Here is an 11,547-nt window from a genome sequence, read left to right as displayed (position 1 = left end):
CTTACCTTACTGAGCAGGATTCCTGTTTTACCCAGTGAGCCAAATCATTATTTGACCTTCTTGGCTACCTCTCATTCCACATATCAGTTGTTCACTACTGCCATCTAGTGGAACATATGGGAGTTGCAGCAGATGGTAGCTAACTGTTGCCCACAGGATCACTTCCGGTTTAGCGATTTTACCCTCAAAATAAAAGGGCGAGAAAACTCCGTTTCTACAATAAAATGTGTAGAGGCAGAAACCGACTTGGTGGATTTATATATTATTATATTATTATTTATATATATATTATATTATATATATATATTAGAACCTTTAGACTGTCTTATTGTTAGAACCTTTAGACTGTTTGGCCACTAGAGGGCTCACCACCCATTGCAGCCCACTCCTATAAATGGCCAAGGTGATCAACGGAATCTTATGCACCTGCGGAGGACTTACCTTCAAACGCTGTCTCACTGTTGGAACTGTTTCACTGTTTTACTGTTGGAACTTGGAACCGACCACGGAGCAACTGACGACTGTTCTGTGTAACCTTTAATTCACTATCACTTACATTTGGACAACAATAAACCCTGTAAACCGAACCGGCGGCAACTTTGGACATTCAACTCATTTAACATCAACAACTTTGGTACAGTGTGAAAAGGCAATAGCGGGTGCATCGTGGACGCCACTACAAAATGTAAAGCAGTAATCTAACAGACGCAACAGATGAACATCAGAACACTAAGTGGAACATCAAGTTTAATATTTGAATGAAAAGTGGGCAGTAGAACAAAATACTAAGTATTGATTGATTGATTGAAAACTTTATTAACAGATTGCAGAGTGGGTACAATACAGTACAGCTCAATACACACAATTGTTAAGGGGATGCAGACCAGAGAAAGACTTTCGTCTTGTTTACATCAGGGTCCCCCATTTTCAATTCATCAGGACATATATGACATACAGATAGACAGTACTGCTACATCTATACATTTATGACATACCAGATTTGCAAATACAGCACTGTTTGTGATACAAAAAGAGTCAAGAAAAGGGAGTATATACATTTGACATAGAAACTGTACATTGGAGGAGGTTGGGTGGGTTTGTGTTGGGGGGATTGGGTACATTGGGATATTGACAACCATACTGGGTAATTTACATTGGAGGTGGTTGGGGGGTGGGGGGGAGAAACACTGTATAAACAAGCAAAACTGTACATTGGGGGGGACGGGACACTGTACAAACAAGCAAAATTGTACATTGGAATATTGACAACCATACTAGGTAAATTACTGTAGATTGGAGGGGGTTGGGTTAGGACATTTACAGGGGCCAGTTTCGAATTGCAGTCTCCCGTAGGTGTCCCTTGAGAGTGGTTTTGAAAGTGGGTAGTGATTCACATTCCTTTACAGCTTTGGGTAGGGCGTTCCACATTGATGTGGCATAATTGCTAAACGTGTTTAGTCCCTTGTTTGAGCCGAATCTGGGTTTAACATGATTTGTGGAGCTCCCTCTGGTGTTGTGATCGTGGTATTCACTGACCTTTGGGAAGTATTTTGACATGTACATGGGTACCTTGGTCGTGTAGTGTATCTTGTAGACCAGGCCCATTGCAAGTTGCTGTACTCTGTCGTCTACTCTAAGCCATCCTAGGTTGTCAAAGTGGGCAGGGGTGAGGTGGGTTCTAGGAGTAAGGTCAAGCAGTAGTCTGACCAGTTTGTTTTGAGATGTTTGTAATTTTGTTTTTAGCGCCTTTGAGGTGCTTTGGTACCATGAGGTGCAAGCATAGTCGTAGTACCCTTGAATGAGTGCTCCTGCCAGAGTCTTCAGGGTATTCTTGTTTACCAGAGAGGAGATCCGGTACAAGAATCGAGTTCGTTGGTTGACTTTTTTTTATTACATTGGATGCCATTTTGTCACAGGAGAGATTAGCCTCTAGGATGGAACCCAGGTAGGTAATTTCATCTTTCCTTGTGTGACAATATTGTCACTCACTGTAACTGAGAAGTAGATGGTTGGCATTTGGTTGGTATCAAAAACAGTACTGTATTTGTAAATCTGGTATGTCATAAATGTGTAGCAGTAGGCCTACTGTCTTATCTGTATGTCATGTATGTCATATGTTATGATGAATTGAAAATGGGGGACCCTGATGTAAACAAGACGAAAGTCTTTCTCTGGTCTGCATCCCCGGCCTTAACAATTGTGTGTATTGAGCTGTACTGTATTGTACCCATTCTGCAATCTGTTAATACAAATGTCAATCAATCAATCAATCAATCAATCAATTTCTCGTCTACAGGGCTTTTCTCGCTTTCCACATGATCACACTCAGACCAGTGAAACAGGCCAATTTCAAAGCTCTGTAAAAAATTTGTAAAAGTTGTTGATACATATATATATTTTTTTATCTCACGGGAAACTGCTGTTTAGGGCATATTCGTGGGAAATGCTGTTTAAAGAAAATACAACTGTAAGCCTATACTCCCAGTGAAATAGGCCAATTTGACCAATTATTTTTAATTAGGTGAGATACGTTCATACACCTCTAAGGTATCACCTTTAATTTGTTTCTTTGTTATTTTTCTATTGTTTCATTGTGCAAATAAATAAACAAAAGAAAAATAACAAAGAAACAAATTAAACAAAATATGCAGGTGAGACCTTCTTAGAGGTGTATATGAACGTATCTCACCTAATACACAATTCAAGCAATAATAATACAATAATCACTATTTAAATGCAGTGTGTGTGTGTGTGTGTGTGTGCGCGCGTCATCAACGCAACCTTTTTGTCCTTTACTTGACCACAAGTAAGCAATATAAAAGTAATATATAAAATACAGTAACAAATAAAATAAACATGATGCAGTATGCTAAGGTGTGGTAAAATCCATGCTAGACCCATATACAGTACTCCACTCACAAACCAATTGACCTATAACAACCGATATATAAACACATATGTATACACACATACCTAAAGTATAATGAGTATAATTAATATTGAGTATAAAAAAAAACAGGAATGGTTTTAACTTGATCTTAAATATTTGCAGATGGCAGTGGTTCACTACTGCCATCTCGTGGTGTGTATGGGAGTTGCAGCAGACTGTCGGCAACATTAGGACTGCGGAGCGGCGCTGTGGCAGTGAGTTTTAGGAAGCGCCGTGGGTTGTGAGCTCGGCAGGCAAGCTGGTGATACAACAATTAAGGTAAGAAAAACTAACGAATTTAACTATCAGAATGAATGTTGTTGAAATGCAACTATTCAAAAACAATATAGCGGTTTACATTTAATCCACGGGCACTCGATTGAAGGTTAATATGATGTGCTTGTTTTACACCATGGAGCTAACGCGAGAAGCTAACGTCAGTCGCTAGCTTGGAAATCATCATGTCAGCAGCTTGAGCTCAGCTCGGCCCAGTGAACTAACTAGCTAAGTGGATTATTGTCTTCTTCTATATCCACTTGTAGTGGAATCATCTCTAACCAGTTAGCTAACTGTTATCAATCATCTGAGGAGAAGCGAACGTTTGCTCGCTTCTTTCGCTGACGTTACTGGGGTCCGAAAGATGTTAGCGTCAAGAAGACAGTGCTGCTGCTAACGTTGTGTTCCTAGCTTACTCGTATTCCCCCAGTTCACTTCACAATGACTTCAACACTAACTTAGTAGTGAGAATACATTTAACGTTGCTAGGCCTCGGCCCTACGTTAGAACACGTTGTTTTATTAACCTTGATGTCCTTGCTGTCAGAGAGAATAACGAATATTATGATGAATAAAAAATGGGGGACCCTGATGTAAACAAGACGAACGTCTTTCTCTGGTCTGCATCCCCTTAACAATTGTATGTATTTAGCTGTACTGTACTGTACCCATTCTGCAATCTGTTAATAAAGTTTTCGATCAATCAGAGACACCACCTTAACTTGTTATTAGACAGACCAGACGTGAAGGGGAAAACGGCTCTAGGCTGTGCTCTCTCTCTCTCTGTCCCACATGAGCCCATCTTCACATGGAGCTGAGTGTCAGCCCCCCACTGACTCCCACTTTCTCCAGACCTCTCTCTCCATCTGTGCTGCTAATGGATTATGCTGCAAAAAGACTCAATGGATCCAGCTTTAGCCCTAGGCTAGAGAGCTAAAGCCTTTCTGACCTGATACACTTGCTGATGTGTAGTTCTCCCATTTTATGATAAACCCTTTTGTCCTCGTAGTATGTATGCTTGACTTGGCTAACCCGTTCTATAGGTCATTCATTATGTGGGGGAAATTGAGTTTAATCTGGGAAGATTGAATTGGTTTTAATCTACCGGATTTGCCAATTTGCTATCGATGTAGCAGGTGGCTCATTGTCTACGAATGAACTAATACAGATTTATGCAAATTATGATGTAAAGTGCTTTTGTTGTCATTTGGTTGGTTACTGTGTGTGCGTGTGTGTGTGTCAAAGGTTGGTGGTTTGCTTCTGCATGGTCATTTGTGGGATTAACAGCAGTTGATAGTATTGGGGGATTATATAACACACAGGGCCTCTTCTCAGTGTAAAAGAGGAAACAGGCTAGAGACAAAAAAGCAAACGCAATAGTGGAGCATACAGCATAACCTATATAGATGGGGCTTTGAGGTAACAACGAATATGATATTATACAGGTTTTTGCAATACGGTTGTCCATACTGTATATTTGTAAGTAAAAAAAAAATCCTTGTAGCATTATTTTTTAAATATGATTTTGAATGAAATAGCACCATGGCAGTTGTATTACAAGATGACCTAAAAAGTTAAATACTGTTATATTATCAAAACTAAGAAACATATTCTGATATCATATCTTTAATTACTCTACAGCCATACCTAGATATTTCAGTAATACCCAGTAGAGCCCTTAAGGTTGTGTGTTTGAGAGAGAGAAACTTGTGTTGTACGAGCTGCAGCAGTCCTGTGAGAGAGAGAGAGAGGTTGTTTTTGAACACTGCACTCCCATTCACCCCCAGGTGAGCAGTAGTCATGACGACACTAGACGACAAGCTCCTGGGGGAGAAGCTGCAATATTACTACAGCAGCAGTGAGGATGAGGGCAGTGACGATGAGGACGAGGAGGGGGAGACCAAGACCATTCGCGACGGTGACCTCCCCGCGCCCGAGGTGGAGTACAGCGCCGACGGCAGCGCCGTCAACACTGGTAGGTAACGTTAGTGAACACAAGTGTGTGTGTGTGTGTGTGTATAACAAACACAAAGGCCTTCATCAAACCTCACACGTTCATTTCCATACCAGCCATTATATTACTAGGTTATTATTGCCCGTGACCAAGGCACGACATCAAGCATACAAGACGATAACAGCAATACTAATATGCTGTATATACAATGCAGATGCATCTTGGACGTTAGTGCATACCTTTTCTAAAAAATATTATTACACAAACCTATAGTCACGCACCACACACACGCACACAAGGTTGTTCTGAGTCTCTCTGTGCTTGCCATGAGACTCCAGTATCACTTGCCTGACCGCAGCAGTTCAAAGAGGCAGTTGTTTGGGTGGCTGGAGTCTTTGATAATTCTCTTAGCCTTACCCATGCACCGCTTGTTGTAAATGTCCTGGAGAGTGGGAAGCCCCCCTCCAATTGTGCGTTCGGCTGAACGGGCCACTCTCTGTAGTCTGCTAACGATTGGTGACGTTACTCTGTATCAGTCGATACTCCCAAGTTCAGGACTCAGAATTGACCCATCTCAAACCGCCCCCTTTTCTTGATCCTCCAATCACAACCATTGTTTTCCCTCGGACAAGAATAGTGGAAAGCGTTTGTGATTGGTCAATGGGTATCCATCAGCTGGTAAAAGTATTTATAGTTTTCCACCACAGACGTCTTGGCAGGCGAACAGGTGACTGATCAAATGATAACAGACGATTATATCAATATGTTGCCGATGAGCCGCCGTGTGGCATCGCGGCCATCATTTGGTGCGCGTGACGCGTCAGGAGAATACCACGGACATCTGTATGCATGGTAGTTTCACTGTGAGACACTTTGACTCATTGGACTACATTATATTGATCTATTATTAAAGAGATTTGCACTACATTCATACCTCATTTGCACCTTACCTCAAAGTTTTGTACCTCATTTTCTGCATTGTGACCTCACTGTTTACTCACTGTACTTGTATTGTACCTAGGTTGTACTTTAGATTGTATATTGTACTGTATATATTGTAGTATATTGTATATTCCTCTTTACTTACTTTTTTACTGTATGAAGCACACTCTCAGGGGCTCATACAGAACCGAGCATTTCACCGTAAAGTACGCGTATTCTATTGTGATCATTAACAAACAAACTTGAACTTGGTTTTCCACGCAGGACCCAAGGGGGTGATCAATGACTGGAGGAAGTACAAGCAGCTGGAGGTGGAGCAGCGGGCGGAGCAGAAGAGGGAGATGGAGCGGCTGATCAAGAAGCTGTCCATGACCTGCCGCTCCGACCTGGACCTGGAGACGGACAAGAACAAGCAGAAGGAGCTGCAGGACAAGATCAAAGGCAAAGTGAGTGGGGGTGGGACTTAAAAAAAGACAAGACGACACTGATTTACAGGCACACGTTTGGAACGTAAATGCATTTAAAGGCCCAGTCAGTGAAACAAATGTAAACAAATGGGTGCCCCCCCCCCCTCATCGTCAGAAATGACAATGACTGAGCTCTCAATACGAGTACTAACACTAGACAATACAAGTACTAACACTAGACAATACAAGTACTAACACTAGACAATACAAGTACTAACACTAGACAATACGAGTACTAACACTAGACAATACAAGTACTAACACTAGACAATACAAGTACTAACACTAGACAATACAAGTACTAACACTAGACAATACAAGTACTAACACTAGACAATACGAGTACTAACACTAGACAATACAAGTACTAACACTAGACAATACGAGTACTAACACTAGACAATACAAGTACTAACACTAGACAATACGAGTACTAACACTAGACAATACGAGTACTAACACTAGACAATACAAGTACTAACACTAGACAATACGAGTACTAACACTAGACAATACAAGTACTAACACTAGACAATACAAGTACTAACACTAGACAATACGAGTACTAACACTAGACAATACGAGTACTAACACTAGACAATACGAGTACTAACACTAGACAATACAAGTACTAACACTAGACAATACGAGTACTAACACTAGACAATACAAGTACTAACACTAGACAATACAAGTACTAACACTAGACAATACAAGTACTAACACTAGAGACAATACAAGTACTAACACTAGACAATACAAGTACTAACACTAGACAATACAAGTACTAACACTAGACAATACGAGTACTAACACTAGACAATACAAGTACTAACACTAGACAATACGAGTACTAACACTAGACAATACAAGTACTAACACTAGACAATACAAGTACTAACACTAGACAATACAAGTACTAACACTAGAGACAATACAAGTACTAACACTAGACAATACAAATACTAACACTAGACAATACAAGTACTAACACTAGAGACAATACAAGTACTAACACTAGAGACAATACAAGTACTAACACTAGACAAATGCTAACACTAGACAAAGATACAAGTACTAACCCTAGACAAAGATACAACTACTATCACTAGACAAAGATACAAGTACTAACATCTAACATTAGACAACAGGTACTAACACTAGTGGCGGCGTGGCTCAGGGGTAGAGCGGGTCGTCCAATGATCGAAGGGTTGGTGGTTCGAATCCCGCTCAAGCCCATGTCCATCCCATTGCCGTTGTGTCCTTGGGCAAGACACTTAACCTACTTGCCTCGTATGAATGTGTATGCATGTGAATGAATGTTGGTGGTGGTCGGAGGGGCCAAAGGCGATGATTATTCGCCACGCTTCCGTGAGTCTGCCTCAGGGCAGCTCTGGCTGCAATTGTAGCTTACCACCACCGGTATGACTGTGTATGAACGAATAATGGACTCTGTAAGTGCTCTGGGGTCACTGGGGTGTCACGAATAGCGCTATATAAATCCAATCCATTATTATTATTATTACAAAGATACAAGTACTAACAGTAAAAGGGACCTATAGTCTAATGGGTATACAACAGGTTAAGGAAGTTCCAAATAGCTTATTTTCCCTCTGCAGATCACTCGTCTAGAATGCATGTGATATTGTAGAAAGAAAAGGACTTTAACAGACTGTATTTTAAAACAAATGTAATGTGGTCCACTGTTAGCCATAGTCTCCCCCCACATTTAAATGCACAACCACCGAGGAAGATTTGATATTATGTCATGCTAATGGTAAATTCTAAAGAGGTGCCCCAATACCAATTGATTCAGAAACAATAGAATTTCATTACATTTCAAAAAGAGTTACTTTATTATGTGAACCAGCTGATCTGGGAACTTCTCAAATGTAGTAATTCATGACGACTAGTTTTTGTCTATTATAAATATCGTTGGGAACAGGTTTGTCAAAAATGTGTTGACTGTCTGTAGCAAAGCTGGCAGTTTGTAATTAGTATTATCTTCATTGACATCAAAGAGTCACCACTCTGAAGATATCTTTCCAAGATTCTGCTGTCAACTCTGTATGATGTACTATAGCAGCGGTTCTCAAACTACGGGTCGTGACCCAAAGTGGGGTCGTGGGTAGGTGACAGTGGGGTCGGGTCGCTCATTGGCTAAATTGATTTATAATAATAATAATGTTCTGGCAACACATTTTGGCTAAATATGCCTTGTTTTATAAATGTGTATTGATAACATAGTGCTGTAATACAATTTTCTAATCAATATGCATGATCAAGTTCAACAACGTGTGCTTTTATTTTGATATTCCTTAATTCCACGTTGAAATTACGCAATACATTAAGTGTGGGGTCGCAAAAAAAATCCTTAATAAAATGGGGTCGTGGTATAAAAAAGTTTGAGAACCCCTGTACTATAGCATGTATTATAGTGCTGTATAGACGGTATATATCCATTTATATTTACAGCATAATATATCCATATCTGTCTGAATATACCTGCATATAATCCTTGTATATACCTACTTATACACCTGCCTATAACTATAACCCATACAACTCTGCATGATAGCATGTACAACATAATGCTCTATATACCGTGTATATATATATTTTTTATTTTTATTTTTTATTCTTACCGTACCTTTTTACATATCTGTAGATATTGTATCTGTACATATTCTTTATCTACTCTTACTAATTACGCTGCTGGCCACTGTATGACTTACTACCGTAGTGTCTTTCCTGTATCGCTACATATTAATGCTACAACTCTGTACATAAATTTGATGAGCACTCTTACTCAGTAGTACTGATTTATATAATGTTATACCCAGTTTAATCACCTGTACATTGTATATTACTATTGCACTTTACTGTTACATTTGCACTCTGGTTGGATGCCAAACTCCTTTTCGTTGTACTGTACTTGCGCTGTGTGGCGGCCCCCACTCTGCCTGCTTATTGGTGAGTCTGCTGCCTCGTCAGCCCAATTAGACTCACCTGGGCAGTGAGAGCTGCCTGTATAGATGTGTCCCTCGTTAACCTTCTCTCTCGGCTTCTCCATCTCCTATGAACAGGTTATCCACCACCCATTGAATGATAATATTCCTACTAACTTACACCACACTTAAATACATTTTAATCTAATCGTCTCCGCGTGTGCCTCCTCCTCCCGTCCTCAAGATGACCCTGCAGGAGTACAACATGCTCCAGGAGGACGAGGACGACGAGGACTTCCTCCAGCACTACCGCATGCAGCGCATCGAGGAGATGCGCCGCCAGCTGTGCCGGGGCAAGCGCTTCGAGTGCGTCTACGAGCTGAGCGGCGGCGAGGAGTTCCTGGAGGCGCTGGACTCGGAGGACCCGAGCACGCTGGTGGTGATCCACATCCACGAGCCGGACATCCCGGGCTGCGACGCCATGCGCGGCAGCCTGCTCTGCCTGGCCCAGGAGTACCCGCTGGTCAAGTTCTGCGGCGTGCGCAGCACGGCCATCAGCACCAGCGCCCTGTTCCGGGGCGGCGCCCTGCCCGCCCTGCTGGTGTACAAGGCGGGGGACCTGATCGGGAACTTTGTGCGCGTCACGGACCAGCTGGGCGAAGACTTCTTCGCCGTGGACCTGGAGGCCCTGCTGCAGGAGTACGGCCTGCTGCCCGACAAGCCCGTCCTCGTCAACAAGACCATCCGCAACGGAGCCATCGTGCAGCACACGCAGAGCGACGACGACTCTGACCTCGACATAGACTAGACACAGATATGTACTGCACTAGATATGTACTGCAGTGCACACACACTCACACACACACACAACACTCTGCATGGACTAGAGCCCCTTTTATACACATACATAGTGATGACTAATTGAACCATGACTGAATAACTGCATGTGGTTACTCACACTGCATCATACAAATGACTATAAAATAGACCCGGACACACACACACACACACTATGAGACATAAACCACCACCCCTTTGGTCTGGACCTCCACATTCCATAGTAACCACAAGTTATATATATTTAACGAATAATGTGCTTCTACATATCCCCCCCCCCTCCCTAGCTTAATTTAACTAGCAACATGAATGAACCAAGATCGAGGACCTATCATTTTGTTATGTACCATGAGGATTATGCAGACATTACCTAGTTTAGTAAGTTATGTTTGAGCTTCGTCTGTGTGTATTTATTCTTTAATTGTGTAAAAAAAGAAAAAGGAAAAAAAAAGAAACATTGTTCTGTTTCAGTGTCTGGTTTTTCATGCATGTTCACAATCGTAACTATATTCCACTCTGTAGAAGCGTACACTTCTGCCCAAACTTTGAGATAGTTTTATACCTTTTTATATGTGTTTTGACCAGTTCAAACCTGGTTCCGATAACAGCGGAGAAAATAAAGGAGCTTTGATTTGACTTATCATCTGCCTCATCTTTCTGGGGTGTGGAAGGCGGGAGTCTTGCTTCTAAGTAGGGGTGTAACAATGCATCGATCCTAAGGTGACGATTCAACTGCATCGATTTGAAAATGTTAGAATTGATTAGAATAATTTATTGAATTCCTTTTTTTAATAGGTCGATTTATTTTATTTACCTATAGTCCATTCATGCTGAGTGAGTTCCCCCAGCCACATTTGTGCATTCAACATTTTTGGGGGAATTAACTGATCGAAAATGTGTCTAATCGAATCGTGGTCAAATGAAGAGATTTCATGATTCATTGAATTGTATCGAATTGAATCATTGTGGGGTCCGTCAAATATTTACTAGTGGTGGGACTCGATTAAAAATTGTAATTGAATTAATTCAAGACTTTATAGTTAATTAATCGCATATCAATATTTTATGCGAAAAGCAAAAATGTCTATTCAAATGAATTTTGGTATACGAGTGACTCAATGAATATACATTATACATACGTTTAAGCAGCAAAATCCTGTTTTAGCTACTACACAGACTAACAATGCAATTTTTA

General features: G+C 41.1%; 1 protein-coding gene across 1 annotated transcript; it reads left to right on the top strand.

The window, feature by feature from the left end:
* The first annotated feature begins 3,125 nt into the window (after positions 1–3,125).
* On the top strand, positions 3,126–10,993 carry pdcl (phosducin-like). The gene is made up of 4 exons (XM_084324048.1): positions 3,126–3,208; positions 4,992–5,179; positions 6,365–6,546; positions 9,760–10,993. The coding sequence occupies exons 2-4, from the start codon at positions 5,005–5,007 to the stop codon at positions 10,321–10,323; spliced, it is 921 nt and encodes a 306-aa protein (XP_084180174.1). The 5' UTR covers positions 3,126–3,208; positions 4,992–5,004; the 3' UTR covers positions 10,324–10,993.
* The last annotated feature ends 554 nt before the right edge of the window (positions 10,994–11,547 follow it).

The sequence above is a fragment of the Notolepis coatsorum genome, assembly GCF_963971535.1.
Source record: "Notolepis coatsorum genome assembly, chromosome: 11".
NCBI classification, from domain to species: Eukaryota; Metazoa; Chordata; class Actinopteri; order Aulopiformes; family Paralepididae; genus Notolepis; species Notolepis coatsorum.
The sequence above is the reverse complement of the archived record's forward strand: the minus strand, read 5'-3'. Positions and strand labels throughout refer to the sequence as shown.

Bases quoted from the DNA above. Each gene is read 5' to 3' on its own strand.
- pdcl (XM_084324048.1), top strand. From the start codon at position 5,005: ATGACGACACTAGACGACAAGCTCCTGGGGGAGAAGCTGCAATATTAC. The intron at 5,180-6,364 runs GTAGGTAACGTT...TTTTCCACGCAG, and splicing joins CGGCAGCGCCGTCAACACTG to GACCCAAGGGGGTGATCAAT. The intron at 6,547-9,759 runs GTGAGTGGGGGT...CCCGTCCTCAAG, and splicing joins AGGACAAGATCAAAGGCAAA to ATGACCCTGCAGGAGTACAA.